The sequence below is a fragment of the Aethalodelphis obliquidens genome, unplaced genomic scaffold (genome assembly GCF_003676395.1).
Source record: "Aethalodelphis obliquidens isolate GAN/ISIS:26980383/991018 unplaced genomic scaffold, ASM367639v1 scaffold48, whole genome shotgun sequence".
Lineage (NCBI taxonomy): Eukaryota > Metazoa > Chordata > Mammalia > Artiodactyla > Delphinidae > Aethalodelphis > Aethalodelphis obliquidens.
The window spans coordinates 6,166,787-6,194,769 of NW_020837992.1; the positions used below are offsets into that span (position 1 = coordinate 6,166,787).

The 27,983-nt window shown below is 48.4% G+C and overlaps 1 protein-coding gene across 1 annotated transcript in view; it reads left to right on the plus strand.

Annotated features, from left to right (window-relative positions):
• The first annotated feature begins 1,075 nt into the window (after positions 1 to 1,075).
• Positions 1,076 to 27,983, plus strand: part of CAMK1G (calcium/calmodulin dependent protein kinase IG) — a 29,121-nt gene continuing 2,213 nt past the window's right edge. The window contains exons 1-10 of the mRNA XM_027082886.1: positions 1,076 to 1,152; positions 10,056 to 10,176; positions 15,993 to 16,121; positions 19,754 to 19,828; positions 21,915 to 22,053; positions 22,674 to 22,797; positions 24,165 to 24,240; positions 25,313 to 25,425; positions 26,182 to 26,260; positions 27,719 to 27,806. Of these exons, the coding sequence (XP_026938687.1) occupies positions 10,085 to 10,176; positions 15,993 to 16,121; positions 19,754 to 19,828; positions 21,915 to 22,053; positions 22,674 to 22,797; positions 24,165 to 24,240; positions 25,313 to 25,425; positions 26,182 to 26,260; positions 27,719 to 27,806 (915 nt within the window). The 5' untranslated portion in view covers positions 1,076 to 1,152; positions 10,056 to 10,084. The remainder of the gene's footprint in view (positions 1,153 to 10,055; positions 10,177 to 15,992; positions 16,122 to 19,753; positions 19,829 to 21,914; positions 22,054 to 22,673; positions 22,798 to 24,164; positions 24,241 to 25,312; positions 25,426 to 26,181; positions 26,261 to 27,718; positions 27,807 to 27,983) is intronic.

Sequence of the window (27,983 nt, forward strand, 5' to 3'; positions counted from 1 at the left end):
GAGTGAGACACCTCTATGTATGACTTTCAATAGAGTTCTGATTTCTGACCCACATGAATGTGTTGTTTATTCAAAAAAACACAAACGATGAAAAATGGAAAGGCAGGGGCTTCCCTGGTGGCGCAGTTGTTGAGAATCTGCCTGCCAATGCAGGGGACATGGGTTCGAGCCCTGGTCTGGGAAGATCCCACATGCCGCGGAACAACGAGGCCCGTGAGCCACAACTACTGAGCCTGCGCGTCCAGAGCCTGTGCTCCACAACAAGAGAGGCCACAACAGTGAGAGGCCCGCGCACCGCAATGAAGAGTGGCCCCCGCTTGCCACAGCTAGGGAAAACCCTCGCACAGAAAAGAAGACCCAACACAGCCAAAACTAAATAAATAAATAAATAAAATTAAAAAAAAAAAATGGAAAGGCACAATTTAAAAGCTAAGAGCTTCCAGAAGGAGGGGAATGGTCTCCTGGGGTCCAATGGGTTAGAACTGAGAAGAGGATGGTAGATTTGGGGATCAGAATGCTTTGCTTCTAGAAACAGGTGAGAGGGGTGAAACCATGCAGCATTGGGCCCCCCGAGGGATATCCAAGTGCTTCTCCCGTTTTATAAGACACTGAGGGTTCTGTAGTCTCTGCTTTCAGCCAGTATAGTTATCCTATTGCTCAGGAAGGTATTTTAAACAACATACACCAGCAACTGAGTGGTTAAGAGGGAAACGGAGGCAGGCAGTCTCTGATTTTCTATTATCACCCCATTCAGGCCAATGGAAACCTTCAATTTGATGTTTTGTTTTTGCCTTTTATGTTTTCCCTCTCTCCATCACACACCTCCATGCAAATACAATCACACACACACACACACACACACACACACACACACACACACACACACAGCATAAAAGGGCCCCTTTGCAAAAGGATTTTTCTGGATCTGCTCAGAGGGAAGGAAAGGCAGAGGAAAGGAAGGAGAGATGCAAGCCGCCCTAGCTACTTTTCCTCCCCTTTAAGGCTGCCTGGTTACAGTCCTAGGAAAGAAAACCCCTGCATTCCTCCCCTTTAATTCGGTTTATTGTTGAAGCGCTGGAGCAAGCTAATCCTCACAGACCTGTAGGAGCTGGAGTGGGAGGGCCACGGGCACCGTTCTCTCGGATTCCCTGGGTAAGATGAACCTGCTTCTTTATTTGGTTTGAGGAGGTTTCTTTGTTTAGCGGGAGGCTCGTGGCACCAAGAGAGTGGGTTTGAAGAGCCACTCTTGCAAGCAACTTGGGTGTTTATTTCAGCCCCAGTTCCTGTCTTGCCTGACTCTCGAGGTATCAAGGGGAAGTTGTAGCTGCCTTGGAAGATAAGTCTGAATGGGTGTCCGGGTAGGACCTCTGCGGAGATTATCTGGCCATCACTTCAGGGTTGGCTTGAGTGGGAACCTTTCGCACTCCTGGGCAAAGAAAAGGGAGCAAAATATCTGTATGTGACCCTCCTGCCATGCCTGCTTGCATTTAGGGACAGCCCTCTGGGCTCTGTTCCTGGGAGGGGCTGTCCATCTGCAGGGTGTCAGGACCTCCAGCGCCCTTGCACACCTCCCTCCTGCTCAGCCTTCATTTCTTAACCTATCAGACCCCATCTGTCAAATGGGGCAATGCCCTGTTTTGGTTCTCCCTACCTGTCTAGGTTGTTGTGAAGATTAGGAGAGTCAGTGGGCAAAAAGGAGGTTTGTAAGCAGTCAGTGGCTCTGCAGACCCAAGGCAGGCAGACCAGCCTCAGTGCCTCCTGGCAGGGTCTGTGGCCCAGAGCCCGCTCCTGTCCCCCGCTGCGTTAGGATGCAGAACTCAGCAGGGACACCGCTGTCAGTCACCTTCCTCAGGGGCAAGTCTCTCTCCCTTCTGTCTTTAAACTTCCCTAGTTCAGTTCTCAGGTAAAAATGGTAAAAGGAGGTCTGGACTCACCACCACCCCCATCCGCACTGTGGCCCCTTCTTTCCACGTAACTTTGACGCACAAACATTAACCCTGAGGCTCCCGGGGACGGCTGCCGGGGCTCTCGCTGCTGTTCTAGCAGCAGTGCGTGGCTGGCCAGCTGCTTGTTCTGGAGCCAGATCAGTTGTTGAGGAGGAAAATCTCTGAGAAGGGTCAAGAGAGTCAAGCAGGTTCCATCTTGGGTGGGGAGGTGATCTTTCCCAGATCAGAGGCTGGAGACAGCCCGGCCCCTGGCAGTCCTACTGACTTAAGCTTAACTAGGGCCAAAGACAAGACCCAATAGGCCATAATACAAAGTGCTTAGTAATACCTGATATGGGAACCACACTCTACAGTGAGTAATGTGCTTTTAATTAATCATCTTTAAGACAAGCCCATTGGGCTGGTGGGGCAAAGAGTGGTTCCACTGAGACTCTACAAGGCAAAGCTGGGTACTGGTGAAATCCATTTGATGACAATAGCATTTGAACCCAGATCTTCTGACCTAGTCGGTGACCTTTCCATGATATTACAGATAGCTACGGTGCAGGTGTGAGTGTGGGTGTTTTTCTGTGTATTAAGAGCACTCTTCAGAAAGATAGGGCAAAACTTTGGGAAAGAAGCTCAAGGTTAGAGTGAGAAAAGGTTTGAGCTGGAGCCAGAAGCCACTTAGGCAAGAGACAGATGGCCAGCCCCAGAGTCAGTGTTGAGAAATCTGAGTGTTCCCGGGATCCAACCTTCCCCAGATCATCCGAGCCAGCCATGCGTTCCAGGGGGAATCAGTTGGTTGGTGGGATTACAGGAGAGCATCCTAAGGATGAGGGCGGAGGTAAGTGAAATTCCAACAACCACCCGCAGGAAAGAGGCGACAGGTTACGTGGTGGGGGACAGGGAGACTGCTTTTGGGATCTGATGGACTGGGGCTCATGCCCGGCTCTGTCACTTGCTATCTGTTTGATTTGGGGCATTTTTCTTAATATTTCTACCCATCAGTACCTCAACTATAAAATGGGGTTAACGATACCCGATACCTACCTTGAAAGACATTAAATGAGACAATGGCAGGTAAAGCGCCCAGCACGGGGATCACCCAGGTGATCAGTCTGGGGCAGCGAATACCTTAGGGCCTGGGAGCAATTCTGCAATTCTGGCCGCGAGTACAAAGAATCTCCTTCCGAGAGACCAGCGCCTCCCTGACCCCCTGTGCCCCAGTCACGCACGTACACGCGGCCAGGACTAAACTGATATCCCTGAGTGACGGGGCCCAGCCACAGCCTGCCAGAGGCAGCAGAGTGAATGGGCTGCAGCATGAATGGGGGTGGGGGGGGCAGCTCTCTCCAAGCGGGCTGCGTGCCAGCCCTACAAGTGCTGGTGCATGGCCACGGTCGAGGGCGAGGGGACTGGGGGTGAGCAGCTACCCCCGTGGAAAGCAAGCTGGTGATGGTGCCAGGGAGCTGCACGGGTTGTGGATGACCGTCACACCCGTGTCCTGGAGCGGGGGAGGGGGAGGGGGAGGCTGGGAACTCAGAGCTTCTTGTGGCTCTTGCCACAGCCATTCTGAGCTCAGCCCGTCCTTCCTCCTGTTCCGTCCCCCCGGGTGGAGGTCTCTCCTCTCACCTTCCAGGGGGCGCAGTACAGTGAGCCTCTTGCGTGCGAGTGGGTCTTAAAGGCAGCGTGTGGCAGACACACAGTTACACCTATGACTCTCGAACCCTGCTTAGAAAGGTACCCCAGTGGAGACCAGCCCATGGAGAAACCCAACCCAGGCAGTGTTAACTCTGTGCTCCAACAGATCTCTGCCTTCTTGGTTGATAAAGTAGTTGGTTTGCATTTCAGGGCTACATGTATGAAAAATGATACGTCTTCAAACACTTTAGAATCAGAGTGAGATGTGGGTCACACTTGAGAGGCATGTGGGAGCCGAGACCAGCTGAGGAAACAGCAGATTCACGTCTCCTGCTGTGTGCTCACCCCTATTTAAACTGTTTGTTTCCCCTCTCTCTGCTCAGTGTTTAATCCACGTGCCTATAAAGTGGGCTCACTGCACAGCACTTTAGAGGTTACAGAATGCTTTCATGCCTGTTGATGCAGGAATCCTGGGAAATAAACAGAGCAGGGATCATTAGTCCCATTCAGCAGATGAGGAAAATGAGCGCATTAAGAATAAGTAACACACCCAGCTCTCTCCAGTGACTCTTATATGTCAACCCCTCAGCCACCAAACAAAGCAGCACAGAATTCTGGCTTGTCACTGCAGCAGGGTTTGATTAAACTTAAATGTGGGTTTGAGCCTGAAATAAACTGCAGGAGGCAATTGAAAAATGACCTTCCTCAGTGATTTTGGGAACAGAAACTGGCATGCACAGTTGGCCTTGGAGATGTCAGACTAGGGGGAGGGCCGGAGATGGAGCCGGTGTTCCTGGGAGGGTCTGTCCAGCCAGAAGTCTTCAGGAGCTTTTCAGGTCCAGAGCCCGAGCTCTGGCAAGCTGACCAGCCACTTCAGCTGCAGCCTATGAATTGGAAGTAGGTTCTGATGGCACACACAGGCCCAGCCACGTGCCTGTGCACCAGGAGGAGAGCAGGGCTGTGAGTGATGACAGCAGGCTGCTGGAAATTTCATCTATTGCTCATTTATACAATCACAGAACATCAGAGCTGGCCCGGTCCCCACTTTCCCCAGTAGGCTCTGAGCAACCATAGATTCTCTGGATGCTAGTAAGTGTTGCAAAAGGAAAGAATTTACAGTTACAGTCTAGTAAAGTTGAGGGACACTCTAGGTTAAGGAGCATGAAGCAGGTGTCTTTAACAGCCCCCAGAGCCTTTAATAAGCTAACATGGAACATGAATCTCCAAGAAGGGGCAGTTAGCAAATCTGCTTTGCTTACAGAGAGTCTCCTAGGACTAATATTCTAAAAAACAAATGTCAAGGAACCCTAATCTAGTCCATTCTCCTCTTTTTACTAAGGAGAAAGGTGGAAGCCCAGAGATGTACAGTGATCTGCCTGGGGCCGCACACGTCTTGGTGCCGAGCCAAGACTGGAGGCAGAATTTGACCTCTTTCCAGTGTGCCTCTCAACCCAGAGGATGATGAGAAGTCCAATATAGGCCAGAGTCCAGGAAACTGTGTCAGGCCAGACCCAGGAAAGAGAATGTCCCAGCTTTAGTCTTCAGGCCCCTTTATAACCAAACAATTTATATATTGCCATGATTCTGTGTGTCCCAACCTGGAGACAGGGAGCACCTTCTTATGTGCTTATAAGACAACTGATAACCTCCCTCCCAAGACACACAGTCCTTTCGGAGTCATGCTCTCAAGGAATGGAGAACCCCAGAAGTGGTCTTAGGGTAGGCAAATTCCTCTGGGGTCAGTAAAGGAGCCACACTTGGTCCCGCAGGAAGGCTCTGAGGCTTGCCCACCATGCCTCCAAGTCGTTCATGCCTCCTTGCTCAGAAGCCTCAAGTGAGAGCACTGGAGAAGGCTCTTCCCATAGGCAGAGTTGAGAGCCATTATCCGGAGTTGTAGGCTGCAGGGATGCTACTCGAAGATTCTCCGCTTCCATGTGTCCATCTCCTCTAGTTTACTCGTATCCAGCTTAGGAATCTACTGTGGGTTTGGGAAACATACATTGGATCGGACTGAACTGAATGCCTCTGGATTCAAACATGGTGCCCCCGAGACTCTGGGACGTCTCATCAGGTGGGGTGACACTCTGAAGCAATTAGCCCTGTTGATTAATTTTTTAAAAGCACCTCAGAGCAGAGTCTTAAGTGGCTACGACTCAAGATAGTAACCTTTGGCTAAAGAGGCCATGTGGACCAGGGCAGGCAGGAGTGAGTGTCCAGAGAGAGGGTCCTGGGCAGGGTGGGGTCATAACATGACTTGGTACCTACGTAATATGGTGATGGCAACAAGGAGGCCCCTGAAGATAAATGTCACGTGCCTTCGGGATCTGTCTGGGGCTAGTCGCTGCCCCTGTGACCAGCCGGAGCCTGGGAAGGAGAGAAGGACAGCAACGCTCCGTGAAAGAAGCATGTGAAGCGTGCCTGCCTCCTGGGCTCACAGCCTGAGCATCTCTCCGCAGCAACTCATAAATAGGCAGGCTGGATGCCACCCGCCTATTCCCAGAAGCTCAGAAAGCGCCACACTCAGGGGTAGCGTCCACCTCAGGACTGTGCCGCCTGCCCTTTAGGAATAACTTTTCCCTCCGTAGTCTCCTCCCCAGCTATGGAATTTTTTCCCAAGAGATCAGGAAGGTCATCTGTCATATGGAAAACCATACAACAGAGCAGGAACTAGGAGCCTGGTGTTGCCCTGTGGGGGTTACGTTAGAACCAAGTGAGAGCAATATTGGAGTTTCAACCTTCTCGGAATTTTTCTTTTTCTCTGAAAGGGCCTCAATTACAGAAGTCGAGAGAGGAGATGGAGGATTTTCAGGGAAAGAAGCAGGATGCAGCAATAGAACACCCCTGCCCCCCATCTCAGAGCCCACAGTTAGACCCCCAGCACACAGGACACCGGGGCCCTGAGGTTTCTCCAAGGTCAAGGAGGGGTGGGAATGAAGTGGAGTTTCAGATCAGGGTCCCTGAGCTTTCCATGCGTCTCTGAAGATGGAACTAAATTGTTAGGGCTGAGTGTATGGGAGGAGGGGTGGGCGGGAAAGATGTTTTCTTATAGCCAAGCTTAGGCTAAGAATACTATGTTTTTAAGCTATTTAAGAGCAATGGGAAAGAAGGAACAGTGAGTACAGATCTGCTAATGTGGTGGTGATGCTTCCTGGAAAGTGGACCCATCAATCCACGGAGGCTTCAGAAGGGGGAGTGACGCACGCCCCACTGATGGGCCTGTGCTGGAAAGAAGGCCCCTGATTGGCTCTTTCCCGGGAAAAGGGGCATCTACAGCCCAGTTGTTCTGTGGAGAGGGGAGACAGAGAGGGAGTCACACAAACTAATCCTGTTGATAGGCTCCTTTTAAGGTCCAGCCCCTGGCCCTCATCCCCTACATCCTTCAAGACTTCTCAGCTGCCCTGTGTCTATACAGTAAGAAGCAATTGGTCCAAGCACAGCTCTGATAAGTGGAAGCTGCTAGATTTGGGACTAAGAATCTGCAGAATAGTATCTGACTAAAGATAGCTCTCTGTTCCAATATTTCATCTTCCCCAAAGCAATCTCTGCCAGTCAGGGTTCATTTGTCTCCACCTCGTAGACCGTGCCCTCGAAGTTTAAGATCAGCCCGCCATTGTATGCCCGGCGAGTCCTCCTCTGGCCCCTGCCTGTGCCCTGAACTGCTGTGGTCCCTGTGGGCTGCCATCCTGCCAAGAGGAAAAAATCAACAAATGGGCCTGGAGATACAAGGGTACACCAGGTCTACGTTCAGCTGTATCGAATGCTAAAGAATGCTTAACATTTCCCACGTGTGCTTTTCATAATAACAGCCACCAATTATTATATAGCCAGGTTGCACATTTACACCCTAGACTAAAATGTACAAAGAAGATGTAGCTTCTTTATTTCCTATAAAATCTTCCCCATGAATACCCACCCTACCAGGCAGCAAAAACGGTACAAAGGGCAACTTTACATTTGAACTTGTCCATTACAGCATCTCAGGTTTCATAAAGAGTCTCATTTGGTTGATCCAGTATCTTTCAGGAAAACACAGCCTTGAGATGGTCTTTTCTCCTCCTGTTCATTTTCAAGGTAGCCTTTTGTGTTATAAGGTACTTACCTGACCTGTTTGTGGCAGGGGAGAAGAGGGCCCCCTACTTATCAGGGACCTCAGATCCCTGAGAACTCACAGAGGCTGACTAGCCACCTCTGAGGTGTGCCTGGTCCCATCTGGCCCCTGGGGCATCAGGCCGACATCCTCCACTAAAGGCCTGATTCCAGACATTTGCTTCCACGTGAGAAGCCCTGATTGTAGCCGTCTCTTCTTCTGGACCCTGGTTGACAGGAGCCCTAGCAACTCTATATCCCCTCACCAGGGCCATGGGCAGAGGTGAGCCAGTAAACGTTTAACGTCTGATTCTTGGGGGATGGGGCGGGGAGTGAAGGAGAAGCCCTGATGGTAGCGTTTGCCTGTTCCCATGGTGTAAATACTCCCACTGTGGTCAATTCCAAGCTAACAACATGAGGCCACTGAGCATGGAGTTTGGTCAGCCGTGGGTCCAGCCCCGACAGGCCCTGAGGAACTTCTGACCCTGCAGGTCATGTGACACTGACTCACTCACCTCCCCCATCTGGGCCTGTCCCATGATGACTGTTAAATGTGTTGAAGTCAGAGTTCCTCCAAGGCTTAGGGTCTCCCCCCAGCAGAGTCCTGGGGAGCCCCTCCACCCATGTCACCCATCTCCCCCATTCCTAGATGGATGTTTACTACAAGAGGGTGAAAACAAGATGTGTGTTTCTGACAACTACACCGTCTGTCTCCCCATCTCCTTCTCAGGATCCACTTGGGCCAAAATCGTCAGTCTTTCCACACCTCTTCCTCCTAGCGAGGACCATCCTTGTGTCACATTCTTCTTATTCCAGGGTCTTAAGCCTCACAGTTGTCACTTAAAGGCAGAAAAGGTTTCCCCCTGTATCACAGAACCTATTTTATGGCGTGAGTCCTCCCCTGACCTTCATCTAAATAAGACCCTTCCTGATTATCCCTCTAACAAGCTCGGGGTTTGTTCTTTTATGATCTACCCACACTTTGTCACTGTATACATGTTAGCTGACTTGTTCGCTTCCTGACCCCTCCAGCCTCCCGGCCCTAGGAAGGCAGAGCCCTCACCCGTGTTCTTCACCTGACCACCGGGTTATACACTAAGTACCATAAGTAATTTTACCTTGCAATGAAATGTAACAGGAACTCATTTGTCTAAAAACGTATTGAAAAACATTAATTAAGACACTAGAGCTAGGTGTCAGGGGGCTAGAATGCAGTGTGATACAGTGAGGGATGCATAGCTTCTGTTCCTAGTCTTGCCTAAGAAATCTAGACTGTAAACAATTAGCTCTATAACCTTGGCTAGATTATCTGATCTTCAGATAATCATTCTGAATCATCCTTATAAAAGATTTGAGATCTGCTCTATCTACCTCACGAGAAGCTAAGACCACTTCTCTGGTTCTCCATTTCTCATTACATCAGTCAGGGTCCCAACAGGAAACAGATGACGTATATTGATCGACAAGGAGAGTTTACCGAAGGTATTATTTAGAGGGATACAGTCAGGGTACATATACGTACAGCCCCTGGCACATTATAGGTGTTGACTGTTGAATAAATATGGTATTGAGAGAACTCATGTAAGCTCAGGACACAATTCAACTCAGATTTTAATGAATAACTGTTTTTCCAGCACTGTGCTAAATGTGGTGGGAATTGCAGAGGAAACACAATGCTCATTCATCTAATATTCATTCATTTAACCCATAAGTTAAGAACACTAATGACTGGAGGTGGCATCAGAGCTGTGATAATAGAAAGAAGGGCGGCTGACCCGGTAGTCTGAATAAATACTTGGGCGATTACTTGGTATCTTAAGAAACAGCCCAGATGCCTTCAAGGTGGATAGTCCCATGTTAATCATTCGTGTATGTCTTATCACGCTTACGTATGTTTGTACAAAGTGGATTTTCCACTACTAGACTCTAAACTCCATGAGGATGGAGCAAGCACAATGGGCATGCAGTAGACGGTCAATAAAATTTGTCTTGGTAGTTTAAAAAGCAAATGGAGGGCTTCCCTGGTAGCACAGTGGTTGAGAGTCCGCCTGCCGATGCAGGGGACACAGGTTTGTGCCCCGGTCCGGGAAGATCCCACATGCCACAGGAGCGGCTGGGCCCGTGAGCCATGGCCGCTGAGCCTGCGCATCCGGAGTCTGTGCTCCGCAACCGGAGAGGCCACAACAGTGAGAGGCCCGCGTACCGCAAAAAAAAAAAAAATTAAAAAAAAAAGCAAGCGGAGAGAATAAGTCTTATTTTTGCCAATTACCCAGGTTTTGCTTCCAGTCCTTCCTTCCAGTTGTTACATGCAGGATGTATTTTAGATTCTTTTTACAACTTGTTCTCATCCGATTGGAGGAATTATCTGATCAGACCCTTTCTTCCCTTCCTCAAACCAAGCATCCGCAGAAGCTTCAACTCTGGAGGCAATGGGTCGGAAGGAAGAAGATGACTGCAGTTCCTGGAAGAAACAGACCACCAACATCCGGAAAACGTTCATCTTCATGGAAGTGCTGGGATCGTGAGTCCTGGGGCTGAGGATAGGGTGGCCGGGCTGCCTGCTGTGGGGAGTCGGAAAAGAGTCATCCTGGGCCAGCAGAGAATGATAAACTGGGCTGAGGCTGCTGTAACACTATCTCAGTAGCTCTCAGGGAATAGAGTAGGGGCTTCGGGGGGTAGATGAGGGAAAGGCACCTTGGGGAAATACAGAGGACAATCCAGCCCTTTCCCCAGGGTTCTGCCTCCTTCATCCCAGAGGCCCCCGCCCTGCTTCCAGATCTGTGACAACTTGTGAGTCCTGCCCTGGTTGCAGGAAAGAGGAGTTCTGGAGCATCTCTGGAGACTCAGTGACTCTAGAACCTTCCTGGGCCTCCTCACCCAGCTTTCCCATTTCCCCCCTGCAGTGAAGGTCAAACCCACTGTCTGCTATAGACAGAAAAAGGAGCTTGGAGAGGCTTGGAGAGTGGATGGGTTACACACACCTGAATCGGCTCCCACCACCACCATCCTTTCTGCTCCATATTTAAGTACCATGTTGGAAAAATAAAGTCACACTGTAGCCAAACTCCTACCAGCCTCTGGGGTGTCTGTTCCTTCCCCCTTGACAATGATTACATGGCTGGTGGAGCAGAGACAGCCTGTCTGGAACTGACTCTCCACTTAGTCCCACCCCTCCTCCGAGAGGTCACAGCCTCTGACACAGGCTGGCACCCACTCCAGGCCACCGGCTCCCAAGGCCTCAGAACCCAAGCTGGTCAGCCAGTTAGTCTGGGCTAATTGGGCTGGGGACATGAGGGGCCCTTAGTGGGCTGTCCACTCAAGCCAGCTTTCCCTTTAGCCAAATTGGCTAAGTTTAGTCCCCTCCGCCTGGCTAGGAGGCAGTGACCTCAGGCAGCGACAGCTGCCTACACTCTCTCTGCAGCCGTAAAGGAGTCAGCTCGGCCCTGAGAGAAGGCCTCTGAGCCCTCCCATCCCAGGCAAGGGTGACACTCCGCACACAGGAGGATCTCAGCGGCCGCCATGGTCATCAGAGCCTCCACCCTCCATGGAGGGCCATTGTAAAGTTGCGGGTGGCTAGAGAGGGGATTTGGGGCAGGAGAGAGAGACAACGCTCATGAGTGAATCTGAAATGATTTGCTAAGCAGCCCAAAAATCCAGAGAAGGAGAGAGAAATAAGCCCAGGTTGACAAGAGCGTACTCACCAAGTGCTCAGATTTGTGCTATAGGATTCTGAGAGGCAGCACATGCCACCCTTACAGAGTTCAGTGAGGGCTGCCAAGCAGCTTCTAAACCCAGGAGGACATTGGAGCCACCTGGGGAGCTTATGCCTCTAACTTTTAACTGTGAAAATGTTTAAGTAAAGAAAAGGTGAGGGCTTCCCTGGGGGCGCAGTGGTTGAGAGTCCGCCTGCCGATGCAGGGGACATGGGTTTGTGCCCTGGTCCGGGAAGTTCCCACATGCCGCGGAGCGGCTGGGCCCGTGAGCCATGGCCGCTGAGCCTGCGCATCCGGAGCCTGTGCTCGGCAACGGGGAGAGGCCACAGCAGTGAGAGGCCTGCGTACCACAAAAAAAAAAGGAAAGGTGAAATAATAGTACAGTGAACTCCGATATACCCACCACCTAAATTCAATAGTGGTTAACATTTTACTAATTTGTTTTACATACACACAAACACACACTCACACACACTGCATTGAACTATTTGTAAACGGCTTGCAAACATCATGACACATCACCTCTGAGTCCTCTGTCGGCCCTGCCTAAGAATGAGGGCATTTTCTTCTATGTTCACAAATATCATTGTCACACTAAAGAAAATGAATAATTCCCTAAAATCATTTTAGTCTAGGGAATTTTTGAAAAATACAACTTCCTGGTCCCAGACTACTAAGCTGAGATTTAAGGGGCTAGGACCCAGTGGCCAGGCATCTATAAATATATATATATTTATTTATTTATTTATTTATTTATTTATGGCTGTGTTGTGTCTTCATTACTGCATGCAGGCTTTCTCTAGTTGCGGTGAGCAGGGGCTACTCTTGGTTGCAGTGCGCATGCTTCTTATTACAGTGGCTTCTCTTATTGCGGAGCACGGGCTCTAGGCGTGTGGGCTTCAGTAGTTGTGGCACGTGGGTTCAGTAGTTGTGGCTTGTGGGCTCTAGAGCACAGGTTCAGTAGTTGTGGCGCACGGGTTTAGTTGCTCCGCAGCATGTGGGATCTTCCTGGACCAGGGATCGAATCTGTATCCCCTGCATTGGCAGGCGGATTCTTAACCACTGCGCCACCAGGGAAGTCCCAGGCATCTGTATTTTAAGTGTTGCTGGTGGCTCTAATGTACCCAGCCCAGCACTAATTTGAGGGAAGCAGTTGGACAAGACAGGGCAAGTCACAGCTGTTGCAGCAGCTAAGGCTGAACAAAAGCTAAGAAGAAGTCACCTCTGTGGTGCTCAGGGTGGGGACAGGCAGCCCCAGGCTGCAGACCCCACAAAGTTACCCAGGTGAGGTGCTCTCCACAGAGGGGGCAGCTAGACAGAGCTGATTCCCCTGTTCAGGAAGCGCCAGAATCCCATGACAAAGGCCCCTTTCCTCTAGTCCTCAGCTCCTCTGGAACAACCTACCAGGGAAAACAGGCTTTTGTGAAATCTGCCCAGATACCACCCACAATTCCGGGGCCCTGGTTAGCTGTAGGGACACTGGGCAAAACTTGTCCATTACAGAAGGTACATCACCCAAGTCCCAGGCCTCCTCCTTTCACTGCCAAGGAAGAGATTTTTCTTCTTGGTTCCTCCCTTCCTCTCCATCACCCAGGCTCCCAGCAAGAGCAGAGAGCTATTCGGAGCAGGAAACGCAAATCAAGATCTATTGCAGCAAGCGTTTGCTCCTGGCTCTGAAGCCTCTGCCCATCTCTCCTTCTGACCCAAGCAAACTTGGCCACTCAAAACTAGCTCTCTGCTCCCCAGTCTGACAAATGGCACAATTAAGTCTTCTAATCCCTCTCCCCTGCCCCCGCCACACACACACACACACACACACACACACGCACACACACCACACCTCCCACCCCCGCACACACGCACAATGCAAGGCTGCCTGAGCCCAAAGGGCAGTAATTACCACAACATTGCACAACCCTAGGAGATACCACAAACTGCAGGATCTCCCAGGAAGGTTTGATCTCATTTTACAAGTGGACCCAGAGTGGGTATCAGCTTTGAAATCAGGGGACCATCCATGTGTGGTTCTAAAGATACAGGTGAAAGGGGAGAAATCTGAAGGTGGACCCAAGAACATCACAGGTGGAAGGAATCTTTAAGGCCATGTGGTTCAACTCTCCTTTTACAATAAGGAAAGTGGGGTCTCAAGATGAGTAGAACACACAGATAATCCCAGTCCAAACTTCCTACCCACCCATCCACCCATCCACCCATCCATCCATCTGTCCATCACACAAACACTGACTATCTTCCATATGCTGCCAGGCACAGGACCAGGTGCCTATCCACATTTGTCTCCCCTCATTCCCCGCCTCACACTCTAGCAAAAGAGGCTGGATTACCCGAGGCAGCCCTGCCTCTCCCTGCTGTTTTGCACCTCTAGGCTTTTTCTCATGCTTCTTCCCCACCCCCACCTGAAACATCACTTCCAACTTGTTTTTTCCCTAGGCTAACTCTCACTGATCCCTTAAAACTGAGCTCAGTGTGTTCTTAAGTCAGAGGGCCACAAATGATGTGCTTCTCCGCCATCCCAAGTGGTCAGTTTGGGCACATTAGGGAAAAGCGCCCTTTTCTCTAGCTTGCTGTCCAGAGCGAAAATGTTCTTCTAATTATAGTATGAAAAGGTACAGTGGCTCCAAGGTGATGGCATCTGCTGGAATTATACAGTGTGTAACCGCCCAACCATAGCAGAGGACCTGTCTTAAGTGTGCATTTTCTGTGGTCTCATAATACTTCCCGCTGATCTGTGTCTCTCACGCTAGATTCTAAGCTAGACCAATACGAATCCCAGTGCCTAACACGGAGAGGTTCTGTCAGCTCAACAAGTATTCATGTAATGCCTAATAACATTTTTCAAAGTGAATGTTAATTGCTCATTTGTCTGTGCTCTTCACTAATTTACAGGCTCCTTGAGAGCAGAAACACTTCCCTTTTTGTCTCTAGTGTCTAAGATTCAGTAGGTGCTCAATAAATCTTGATTAGAGGGATGAGTGAATGAATGAATGAATGAATAGAGCAAGCTCTGAAGGCTCTAATTAACTCAGTTCCAAGTGCAGCTGGGGGAAACAGGAAACACCAAGTATTTTCTAATGCAGATTGTGAATGTCCTTACACAAGCCTGATTGCTATCGGGGCTTCATGCTAGAATCCCCAGATGGCAGGGGAGAGGATGGCTCAGCTATTTCCTCACCTAAACTCTATCGCCTCTTGTGACAATCAGGTGTTCTCCCTACTGGTATTCAAATAATAATCGTACTAATAAGAATAATAGTATCTAGCACAGGTAGTTTACTAGATCTCAGGAAAACTTTTATGCACTTATGTCTATAACTCAGGTACTCTTCTAAACAACCGTATGAATCAGATACTATTGACATTCTCAGTTTTCAGATGAAGAAACTGTGCATACGCAAGTTAAGTGACTTGTTACCCAAAAAGCTGAGGTTCTAACGTGGGCCATCAGGCTCCAGCATCCACTATTTGCTAACTGCTGTTATGGCCTTGTCTCCAGAGGACCCCCTTGAACCAAGAAGCCTGCAATTTGGAATCCTACCCTGTGTTTCCATTGGGTTCCATCGTTTCTGTCTTCAGACAGCCTGCCCAGAGCTGCTGAGTTCCATTTTGTCCTCACAGATCCTACTGAGCGAGAGGATGCTCACCTCCCTTGCCGCTAATCATTGGTTCAGGGCAATCATCGGTATCCAAAACAGATACAAGAGTCTTTTTTCTCTCACTGTCAGAGCCCTGTCTCCCAGTGCTACTTCCAACTGCCACACAGTGACCACACAGCACACCACATTGGGAGAAGCCAAGTAAATTGACTCTGCAGTGGCCTCTCTTTTCTTTTGAATTAATAAAATTTTATTTTTCAAAGTGTACACTTGGTGGGACCTGTTCATGCATCTTCACCAGCAGCTGGGGCATCTCAACCCTTGGTGTTTCTAGTGTAAATTACTTGAGCTCTATGTTTGAAAGCAGCTTAAAAATCCTTTACTAAGGAGCTCCTGAAGGGCTACCCTGGCCAGGGAACCAGGAAGCTTCAGTCTCTCAGAGACTGCAGCTGGGGTTTATAAGCTTCCAGTTGGGAACTTCTTTATGGAGTTTCTCATATGTCGCTTTGTCAAACAAGACTAGTTATCGAGCTTGTCCCGAACTTTGCCTTTGGACCACTTCTTCTTTTTGGACTTGTCCCCAGATTTGTTCACTGGGCCTCTGTCTTTCTTGGCCGACTTTCCAGCATCTTTCTTCTTCTTGCCGTCCTTGGGCAGCATAGTGAAGCCGGGAGAGCAAGAGCTATCACTGCCGCCTCGCTAAGATCAGCAGTGACCTCTCTTTAATGGGTTTGCCAAGTGGAGGGGAACCATTATCAAATTATGGAACTAGGCAAGGGTAGCCGCCTAGTCCCTGAGTCTGTAATAGAATCTTTTCTTTCCCACGTGACAGGTGAAAGAAAGAACACAAGGCCATGTCAGATGGGGTCTGCCATGGATATGGCTCCTCGGGGTGCCCACGATGACAATGAAATGACTTACCAGTCCCACCTTCTTTCATCTACCCATTTTGCCTCCAGCAATGCTCTCTACCGGCCAGTAATAATTTTTATCTCTTGGTGTCTTCTACTCAGAGGAGCTTTTTCAGAAGTTTTCCTGGTGAAGCAAAGGGTAACTGGGAAGCTCTTTGCCCTGAAGTGCATCAAAAAGTCGCCTGCCTTCCGGGACAGCAGCCTGGAGAATGAGATCGCTGTGTTGAAAAAGTGAGTGGGTCCTAGGGTTGGTCGAGTGCAACCGTGGGATCACAACATTTCCTTCACAAATTACCTTCGAGAAGGACTGGGGCTGAATTTCCACACCCAAAGGTATTACTCCCTTCGATTGAGCTAATGGGTCAGTTTGATCCATCAGCTATATTAGCCAGACAGCTGATTTTCTTTTTTTTTTTTTTTCAGCAAATTAACTAGTGATCAACTGATAGCAGAGTTGGTTTGTGTACATAAACCCCAGGGTAGTTAGCTCAAATGACCAAAAATCAGTTGAAGGCCAACACCAGGAAGAATCAATAATTAAGGAAGCAGCACAAGATTTGGAAATGAGCCTCAGTTTCTTCCAAAGCAAATGCAGGTTCAGCACCCCGACTATCATGAGGGAGCTGACACTAACATATCGTCAACTGTTTAGAGTGGGACTCATGAAATAAGCCCTTGTGGAACCCCTATGGTGAACCAAAAGTTTACTCGGCATCAAGACCACAAGGATGAAACCAACAACATTCCTTACCCTCAGGAGCTCGCATTTTGTGAACAGAGTCAAAGGTGCCCATGAGTAGCACCAGTCCCGTTGGATGTGAGCCACACAGCAAAAGGCATAGTTCAGAGGAGACAGAGATGCAGGTTGCCTATATGTGTGTTTTCACGAGTATGTGTTTCAGGTACATTTTCAAAGAAGACAGACCTTGATGGATGAGTAGAATTTTGTGGAGGCAGGAGGGGCAGTACAGAAAGGGAAGTCTGGCCAAGAGTAGTGTCAACTTTAACACAGAATCATGGACGGGCAAGGGATGTTAGGGGAGAGTTAGAACTGGAAGCCCCTGAACTGAGAGTGAGTACCGTCAAGGGACAGGAGATGAAACTAAAGTGGTCAAGTGGAATCTGATAATAAAGGGTCTTAGATGCCGTGATAAAGAATGTTGACTTTATTCTGTGGGCAAAGAAAAGTCATCAAAGGATTTTAAGTCAAAAGTCCCATGATCGGATTTATATTTTAGAGCCATCCCTCTTAAGCATGGTGGTGGAGGATGGATTGGAGGATGCCAGTCTAGAGGACAGGAGACCAATTGCCAGACTTTCTCAATAATCAAGGCAAGGGATGAGGACGCAAGCAAAGGTAGTGGCAAGATCACGTGGTGGCAAGAAGACTGGGTTCAAGAAATTTTTCAGAGAGAGAGGTGATTAGGTTTGGGGGTTGGCTGGTAGGAGTGTAAAAAAGAAAAGCATTAAAAAGGCCCTGAGAAAGTAGGATCTCAAAGAGATATTTGTACACCCACGTTCATAGCAGCATTATTCTTAATAACTAAACCATGGAAGCAACTCAAGTGTCCATCAGTGGATGGACGGATAAGCAAAATGTGGATATACATGCAATGGAATATTGTTCAGTCTTAAAAAGGAAGGAGATTCTGCAGATTGTTTGCAACATGGATGAACTTTGGGGACATTATGTTAAATGAAATTAGCCAGTCAGAAAAAGATACATACTGTATGATCCCACTTATATGAGGTACTTAGAATAATCAAAATCATAAAGACAGAAAGTAGACAGGTGGTTACCAGGGGCTGGGGGCAAGGAATAACAGGGAGTTATTGTTTAATGGGCATAGAGCTTCAGTTTCACAAGACGATAACAGTTATGGGGATGGACAGAGGTAATTTTTGCACAACGATGTGAACGTATTTGATACCGCTGAACTGTACACTTAAAAAATGGTTAAGACGGAAAAAAAATTGTTTATCATGAAACATATTAAAGTGTAAATAAAATATATATGTATAATTTAAGAAAAAAAAAGACCCTGAGATTGAGCTGTTATGTGGACAGTCATATCATTACTTGGGATAGCAAATGAAAAGGATGTGTAGGCTGAGAGGAAATAGAAATTGGTTGCAATATATTGAATAGAAATAAATATCCACCTATCTCTACATAGAGGTAGGTGTCTGGTAGGATGTTAGAGATGTAAGTCTGGGCTTCAGGGAGATTAGGGTAGAGACTGTAAACTCATTGAGAGCAAGGACTAAGGTGGTCTTTCTTATCATTGCATTGTATCACCAGTCCCTAATGGCACAGGTGCTCAATAAATATTTGTTCAGTGAGTGAATCATCGATAAATTACTGTTAGCATCGTCAGATTATAAATGTAGTTGAATCCATCATGTAGCCACTGCATGGGGTCTGTATTTTTTTTAATATCTTAAAGATGCTAGCTACTATTGATTATGTGTTTTCTATTTCCCCAGGCACTGTACTAAGCATATTACACGTCTTATCTCTTTTCATCCTGATATAATTCTATGGGAAAGATGTACTTTACAGACAAGGAAAGTGAGGCTTAGAAGATCTGAGTAAACCAGCCAAGGTTACCCAGCTAGTAAGTGCCTGAGTCAGACCTGAACTCAGGTCCAGCTGACTCCGAGTCTAAGTTAACCCTTGTGCTGCACAGCCTTGAGTAAAACTTCTTAGAGACTTTCCTCCTGGATGGGCATGCACAGAGATGCTGCCTAGAAACCAGCCCCGCAGCTAATATGATAATTCTGCTTGCCTCAGCCTCTGAGTAATCCCAGACAAAGGTAATCTAGGGCAAGGTTTCTTGACCTCAGTGCTATTGACATTTTATTTTTTTTTAATATCTTTATTGGGGTATAACTGTTTTTCAATGTTGGTTAGTTTCCTCTGTACAACAAAGTGAATTAGCTATACGTATACATGTATCCCCATATCTCCTCCCTCTTGTGTCTCCCTCCCACCCTCCCTATCCCACCCCTCTAGGTGGTCACAAAGCACCGAGCTGATCTCCCTGTGCTATGCGGCTCCTTTCCACTAGCTATCTATTTTACATTCGGTAGATATGTCAGTGCTACTCTCTTACTTTGCTCTTGACATGTTAAACCAGCTAATTCTTTGTTGTGTTGAGGGCTCTCCTGAGCATTGTAGGATGTTTAGCAACATTCCTGTCTCTACCCACTAAATGCCAGGAGCACTTCCCCCCTCCCCAATCGTGACAGTCAAAAATGTCACTAGATATTGTCAAAGATCCCCTCAGGGACAAAAGAGCCCCTGCTTAAGAATCACTGATCTAAGGCATCCCACCGAACTGACCCTCAAAATGAGCATCTGTCTTACTTCTCACAATATCCTGGAACAATAATTTTGCAGCACGTCCTCCGTGGTTACCCATGAGGAGGCTTAGCTAACCAAAATCCCACCTGTTGAGGGATCACACTTCATGCGATGTTTCTGAAGGAGACCTGGATACCCATTTTGTAGAATAACCTAGTGATCGATGCTCCCCTAGCCTCCCTCAGTTCTTTTAACTTTCTCTTTTGGTAAAGTTTAAAGAGATTCCTGGAGTAACAATGAAGTATTTGTTCCCTGAAGGCACGAGGATCAATTACCCATTCAAAAATATGAACTGAACACCATTCTGGGAATCTTTTCTCTGGAATTTCTTTGTGACTGCCTACTTATTAGGAAGGCTTCACAAGGACCCTATCTTCCTAAACATTGTCAACAATAGTCTCTGAAAGAAATTAAAGTCCAGCTGGGCTAGATCTGCGTTCTTTGTCTGGACAACCTGAACCATATGTCTTTCTCCATTACCCTTACTCTTCCTTAGGATCAAGCATGAAAACATCGTGACCTTGGAGGACATCTATGAGAGCACCACTCACTACTACCTGGTCATGCAGCTGTAAGTAGAAGGTGACCTGCTTCTCCACACATGTCTTGCGGGGCCTTAGAGGACTAGAAGAGGTTGGTCGGTGATGAGGGAAAGATGGTGATTAAAAGACAAATCAAGAATTAGTGCAAGAGACCCTGAAATGCCAAGAGTTCCTTCTGGTCATGTATTTGTCCTGAGTGGACCGAGGGGTAAAACTAGGGCTGATGATGGAGCTGGTATGTACCAGTGTAACCTTACCACTTGTTAAAATATTTCCTACCGGTCAGCAAATAGCTGTGGCCCTAACCTGTCCATCCTCCTCTGCTTCCCTATACCCCCAACTTTCTGGACCTCCCCACAACCCTACAATTGAAGGGGTAATGCCTGACATAGCAGGAGGCCTCCAGAACCCTTCTCTGGCACCATAGCTTGAGTCCATTTTGACCAGTCAGTCCATGTCCTCTTAACCGGGCATTAAATATTTTAACATCCTCCAGGGTGAAATTACCGTGAGAGTAGAAGCCACAGGTAGAGAGATATCAATTCAATAGAAAGAATGACTTTCTCAAAAGAGAGGCACCCAGTGTTAACAATAAGCTGGTATTGTGCGTGTGCCCATGGATAGGACAGAAATGGTACCTCATCAGAAAGGTGTCCATGTCACTGTCATATCCAAATAAGAGCTATGCCTGAGCGTGACTGCTATAGGGCGGGTCAGTGCTCCTGAAGGCTCAGGCTTAGGCTCAGAGATGCTTCTGTGTATAAAGTACACACTCACACTCACACACACATCACCCGACAATCTCAGCACAGCTGGATGCCATGTTTTTGACTGATAGGTTAATTCCTCAGAAATTTTAATGAGCTGACTCAGGCTGTTCACTCCTGGGCTCACCTGAGGCCCAGTGAACAGTGGTAGCAAGCAGTCAAGGGAGTGAGCTTGGAGGGGCCCAGAGCAGCACTCACAGGTAAGCAGGGACCATGTGGCACCTTCATGAGGCCAAGTCAACAGAATCAGCACACAGTCATCCAGGTAGGAAGGTGGGCAGGTTTAGATGTCACCAAAGTACGTCAAGCCTCCTAGAGCACAAGCTCCAGGACCCAGACCAGTCTGAGTCAGGAATTCATACCTGTGTACAAAGAGTATCTTTCTCATGGGCCCCTAGCTCCCATAGCAGAGCCCAGAGCTTCAGGACAGAAACAAAAGGAGTAGGATGGTGTGCCTTTTGATTAGAGAAATTCTACTTCCTTATTGCTGCATGGTGCTGTCACGTGTGTATATTCACAACCAGTGTCACTTGCAGCAATTACAGGGAATCAGGTTGCATCATAATATATAGAAATAGTAAGAAAGTGACAAAAAATAAAACAGTCTGTCTTAGGAGGGAGTGAGTTCTCTGCCACTGATGTGTTCCAGTACTGTCTAGAAAACTTGGCAAAAATAGTGGACAGAACGTTCAAGACATGGGGGTTGGACCTGACCTTAAAGCTCCTCTGAATCCTCAGATACCATACCATGTGAGCCTAAAAACACTATTACTATTAGAGTCACTATATGACTCTACCTCATAATTTCAACTTTAGGTAGCTCAACTTTCCAAAATGAAGAAAGAAATCCTGGCATAAGCCCAGTTAGCCTCATCTGCACTTCTCTTTTCTACTTAGTCTGATTTCAGCTTCATCTCTCCCTTGCATCATGGCTTCCTGTGTCCTAGGCCAGGAAAGAAGGCAGCTAAGAAACGTGTCCACAGGAAGCAATTATTGGCTTCCTTTTTTTTTTTTTTTTTTTGACGTATAGTTGATTTACAATGTTGTGTTAGTTGATTATTGGTTTCTTGCAAAACCCTAACCAGAGGCATTTTGCACTTAAAAAACAACTTTCCAGGGAGAGGTCAATGGTTGACCCAAATAAATGACTCCCTAGTGATATCATTCCAGGTACCCAAAGAATGTGTTCTGAGGTTGGAGTAGTTCTCCCTGCACCCCTCAAATCATAGTCTGTGGGTACTTGCCTGTTCCACCACAGCTGTGTCACCAGGGCTACAGAACAAATGAATTCATGTCCCTTTGACCTGAAATAAGTACTGGATTCCTGCACTTGCCCCTGTGCCCACAGTGTTTCTGGTGGGGAGCTCTTTGACCGGATTCTGGAACGGGGTGTCTACACAGAGAAGGATGCCAGCCTGGTGATCCAGCAGGTGTTGTCAGCAGTGAAATACCTCCACGAGAATGGCATCGTCCACAGAGACTTAAAGGTGCCAAGGCGGGGCCCTCAATGGGAAACAGGGAATGACCCTTTAGGAAGCTACATGAGTCATGGGAAGTCTAAGCTCTGTAAAATGAGAGGGCTAGACTAGCTCATCCCTCAGATTCTAAAACAAATCTTGAGTGACAGCAATCATTGTCCATTTGCACCTCAGCCTTTTCCTGAACTTTTCACTAGGCCTCACCCTACTAGGTTACCAAAATAATCCATACATTTCTTGAATTTAATAAATACTTATTGAAAGTCAACATTGCAACAGACACCTACCAGACTTTAGAGAGATCAGAGAAAATAAACTAAGGGTTGGTTTCCTCAACAAGCAAAACAGTCTTAGGGTAGTTAGAGATGAGAAGAGGGAAGAGTTAGTACATTAATAGTTATAAAGCTAAGCAAAGTCAGGGCCCAAACCAAAACTCAAGGTGCTGGGTTGGAGGGGTTGAAGGTCCGGTAGGAAGAAGGAAGGAAGAATGGAGGGAGATTAGTCTGGCTTTGAAGTCAGAAGCACAGGATGCAGCTCCCTAAGAAATTTCCTTCCCTCAGGGGAAGGAAGGTGATGCTTGTTTCATGTGATTATATCCTGCATTACATGATATTTCTCTTCTCCCATAGCCTGAAAACCTGCTGTACCTCACCCCTGAGGAGAATTCTAAGATCATGATCACAGACTTTGGCCTCTCCAAGATGGAGCAGAATGGTGTCATGTCCACTGCCTGTGGGACCCCAGGCTACGTGGGTGAGTCTAGGAACAGAAGGGAGGTTGACCAGTTGGCTACACTCCACCACATGGATGTTATTCATGAAGAAGGATTGTTGTAAGGAGACAGGGTTCAATTTCAGGGGTGATCCTGGTAGTACAGTCACTTATGAGGTTTAGGGCCAGCCAATCCATCTGGACCCTCCTGCTCACAAATCCTACATCTTCAAAGGCATCCTACCCCTGAGCCTTCCCACTCCTTCTGTCTATACTTTTGCTCTCACTTTTGCAGACAGACTCCCTGCCTTTATCTAGACCAGGGACAGAGAAAAGATCACAAACACAGAGATCAGTAAATTGCTGAGAGGTTGGCCACTAGACCTCCTTCTACTTTCTCCCAGTCTGGAGAAGACCTCAACCCCCCAACTGGTGGTATCCTGGAGGCACAGTGTTGTGTTTGAATCTGAGGAACTCAAATATGGGTCCCCAAATATACACCCAAGAAAATACCCTAGGAATCTGGCAGAAGTGGGGCCTCCTGCCTAACAGCCCTGTAGGCTTCCAGGGCCCCCCAAAAGGTGAGAGCAGGCAGGGTACCAGGAGATAGCATTCATGGGATCTAGGAGGGAGAAAGCCAAAACTCAGAGCATCCACTACTGCCCCTTCCCTCTTAACCACTCATCACCTGATTGGGGCTGGGAGTGGGAAGAAGAACCCTGACTCAACAGAGGGAAGCTTCTCTCTCCCTAAAAGAGAGGTTGGTCACTTACCAGCACATATTGAGTCCATTGGATACAAATCCCTGGTATCTGGGATAAATGCAGACAGCAGCTCACTACTGCCTTAGAGCTCCCAATCAGGGGAAGACATGGCCCATTCCCTCATGGAGCTCTTGATCTGATGGGGTAGACTAAGCCCTGCCCTCAGAAGGTAACAGAGACTGATGGAAGAGTTACTACTCAATGGAAGTCCTCAATTAATGGAACTTCTGCTTTCAGGGAGATCCCAATCTAGTGGGAGAGACAGCCTTTACCTTGCAGATTTCCCTGTCTGCAAGGAGACACAAGGTCCCTGTACTGGGGGGTCCCCCATCTGAGTGGGGAGATATAAGCCCTGCCTCCAGCGAGTACTCAGTCTAATGGGGAAAACATAGCCCTGGAGATCCCCAGTCTGATGGGGGAGTCATAGGCCCTGTCATGGGAACTTTCAGTCTGACGGAGGAAGATTTAGTCTGCTGGGAAAGACACAATCCCTGCCCTAGGGGAATTTTCAGTCTTAAAAAACAACACTATCCCAGGCGCTACCCTAGTCCTCTTCGCTAAGCTGCGTCCTGACACTTGTCCCTCACCCCTCAGCCTTCTCTCTTGCCCCTGCTCAGCTTTGACTCTGCCTTTGGTTTGCTGCAGCTCCGGAAGTGTTGGCCCAGAAACCCTACAGCAAGGCTGTGGATTGCTGGTCCATTGGAGTCATCACTTACATATTGTGAGTAGAAGCTGGCATTGGCTCAGTTCCTGAGGAATCTCAGAGCCTGCTCACCCTTTCTTCTCTCCTCTCCATCTCAGCTCCTTGAGTAGCATCCACCTCCAAAGCACGTGCATGTACACACGCACGCACACATGCGCACACACACACACACACTTACGCACACAGCTCCAAAGGCTCTTGTCCTGATCTCCACCAGGTTATAAAAACAGAGCTCAGTGTGAACCCACCGTTCAGCCACATGGCACTCCCTCTTTAAGCACCCCACCCCCATTTACTGTATATAAATGCATTGAGTCCCACTCTGTGGAATGAGCAATAAAAGAGGGAGAAGCCAAGCTAAGCTTAGAAGCCAAGTGGGCAAAATGTTCACATCTCAGATTTGTCTCCTGGCAACGTCAGCCCAAGGCAAAATGATGGCCTGGATGAACCCGAACCCGGTCACTGCTCCTCTCCACACGTTCTCAGGCTCTCCCTTCCAGACCTGCTCACCACCTCTTCCCCAGCATCCCTTCTCACCTATAGCAAACTCTGCTCTTAGGAAAATAACCTGTGATTAGTCATTTACTCCTTAGTGTGGATGCATTTCTCTATTTCCTCAGCTTATGTTGAATAATGCTTCTCGTCATTCATTTACTCAACAAATATTCACTGACTGTCTGCTCTGTGCCAATCAGTGGTTTAATTACTGAAGAATGGCGAACAAAGGAGCCTAAAAAATCCCTCATGAAACTTACATTCAAGTGGACATTTCTACCATCCTTCTTAAAAATAGTTTATATATCATCTGAGAGTCAGGGGAAGTATGTGGAGAGGTGGTGAGGGTTTGGGGGATACAATGTTCAAAGAGGCCTTCCAGGGTGGCCTGTTCCAAGCTTTGACTCCTGCATAAACACTTGACAGAACCTGCATCATTCCTGAATCAGAGGCAGACCCATGTCCTGGTCACACTGCTGGTGGGGACCTTTATGTTGCCTGCCTGTGTATATAGTGGGAGGATGGACAGAGGGGAGAGGTTGGCCCAGGGAGGATGGGGTCGTTCAGCAGCATGTACCCTCCTATTCCACTGCAGGCTGTGTGGGTATCCCCCCTTCTATGAAGACACTGAGTCTAAGCTTTTTGAGAAAATCAAGGAGGGCTACTATGAGTTTGAGTCTCCGTTCTGGGATGACATTTCTGAGTCAGGTAAGACCAGCCAGTGTGAAGGACAAAATAACAGGCTCAAGGCAGAGGCTGCCAAGAGACAAGAGCTGAACAAAGGATGCCAGTCCTGGCTCTTGACGGTCCCTGGGGAATCTAACAGAACAGCCTCCAAGGAAAGTGGAGAAATCTTCATCTGGGTCAAAGGCCAAGTAAGTGATTCGCATCTCAGGTTAATGCTTTTGTTTTCCTGGAGGCAGAACCGCAGTATGTCTGGTAACCGTGGAGGAGGTGGTTCAGATGAGGGGCCAGGAGGGCAGAGCCAGGCACAAGGGAGTGTTCCAGGCAGGAGTGGCAAAAGCAATGCCAAGTTTTGCCTTTCACGTATCAAGATCAGGCGTCTGCAATGTCTGTGTGTGGGAAGGTTATCAGTGTTTGTTGTTGGGTCCGTTAAGTGGGGATCAGAGCTGGGATAAGCTAGCATTCACACGTGTACCCATGTGCGGTGCTGGCCCCTGACTGGTGCAAACGTGCACCCGCATGGCATCAGGCACGTTGGTGCCTCGTGCCCAGAGATGTACCTCCAGTGTTGGGTGGGTGACACGGCTGCATAGAGCCTTTCTGGGGGTTTGTGGTGGGTTGTTGTTAGGTGGTTTGGTTTTTTCTCTCTTTCAAGACTCTTAAAATTGCCTCTTTGGAAGATGAGCTAAAGCTTTCAGTGCCACCCACCAGCCTGGAAGTGAATTTCCATCAGTCATGAAATCTGGTCCTTATCTGTTGTATCTTTGATTGCTCCCCCAGCCAAGGATTTTATTTGCCACTTGCTGGAGAAGGACCCGAATGAGCGGTACACCTGTGAGAAGGCCTTGAGGCACCCCTGGTGAGTGAGGAACGGGGGATGGGCTCTAGACCCTCACCTGTCCTTCCACAAATGCTGACTCGTTCACAGCGTGTTTCCCTGGAGTCCGCTTGCCTTAGCTGTTTACTGTTTGACATCCAAAGGGCACATACCAGGTCCAGCTAGAGAAGAAAATAGCATTTAAGTAAGTGGATTCTGACCCAATGGTGGCAGCTGGGTCGTCTAGTCAAGTTCAGGAGGCAGATACAGCTAGACAGGTAACTTTGCCCTGTCCTTAAGAGCATCATTTTACTCTGGGATCAAAGTCTGTTCCATGCAAGGTGCGCTGAGAACAATCACAAAACAACCAATTGGTAAAGCAGGTAAATAAAGTCTTGAAACACTTCTTTTTTCATGCTACACCCCTGCTGGAAAATTTACAAGCTCCCCAACTGCCACCACAGCAAGCCTAGGTTTTCCCTAATCTGGCCTGACCCGTTACCTCCAACTTCATTTCTCAGGATTCCCAGCCTACCTTCTGTATTCCAGAAAGGCCTAATAGCTATATTGCTCTCCCTGCCCTCCCCCGCCTTCCAAACCAAGTTTTCCCAAATTACACCTTGGATCATACCATTCTCACCACATCGAATGCCCTGCAATCGATGTAGCATTCTTCAGGCTCCAGAGCAGTTTTTGTCCTTCTCTAAAGCCCTGTCTCCTGCAATCTGGACAGACCTCCCGTCTTTCCTTATCCATTACACAGCTCACCATGAATTACTCTAGTTCGTGGCATGAAACAAGGCTTCAAACCTACACTGTAAGCCCCTAGCGATCAGGGCCACGTCTGTTACTTCTCTGGGTCCCTAAGTACCTAGAAAGTATTATGTACGTGGCAAGTGTCTGAGGGACACTTAGAGATGGATGAATAACAGGCTGAGGGGACAAGAAAAGGGCAGCCTGTATTGGGTGGCTTTACTGAGGAACGTTTGCAGGAGAAGGTGGTTTCTGAGCAAAGTTTTGAGCCAAAGGATGGTGACAGCCCAAACGCCCTCTGACATGGGGTGGGGGGATGGGGTCAGTAAACTCTTTTTCTATAAAGTGCCAGATAGGAAATATTTTAGGCTTTGCTGGCCGTATCATCTCCATGGCAACCACTCAATCTGCCTGTTGCAGCTCGGAAGCAGCATAGCCCACAGCTGAATGAACGGGCGCGTCTGTGTCCCAGCAAGATCTTATTTACAAAAGCAGGCAATGAGTAGATTTGGCCCACAGGCTATAGGTTGCCCACCCAGCTCTAAAGCAAGTTTCTAAAGCATAGGCCCCCTATGGCCCGCCCGGCAGAGAGAGGAGCCCTGCCTCCAGCCCCTTCGTAGCTCCGGCTGCCCTTGTCCTGAGGCAGTCCACTCAGTTTACCCTGGACCTGCATGCCCAGCCCCCTGCCCAACCCCTGGCTGAGTCCCTGTAACCACCACTAGCCAGGGGTCCCCTCCACGTCCACAGGATTAACGGAAACACAGCTCTCCACCGGGACATCTACCCGTCAGTCAGCCTCCAGATCCAGAAGAACTTTGCCAAGAGCAAGTGGAGGGTGAGTGGTCCTCTCCAGGAGGCGGGCAGGCCGTCTAGGCCCTGGAGGCTGGGCTGGGGCAGCTGGGGGAGGGGCTTTCCTTGGGGTCTCCCGGCAGACCCTGGAGTTCCCTGAGCCCTCTCTGAAATGAGAAGTGCACACATCGGTTTCAAGAGGTCCCAGGGCAAAGGGAAAGCT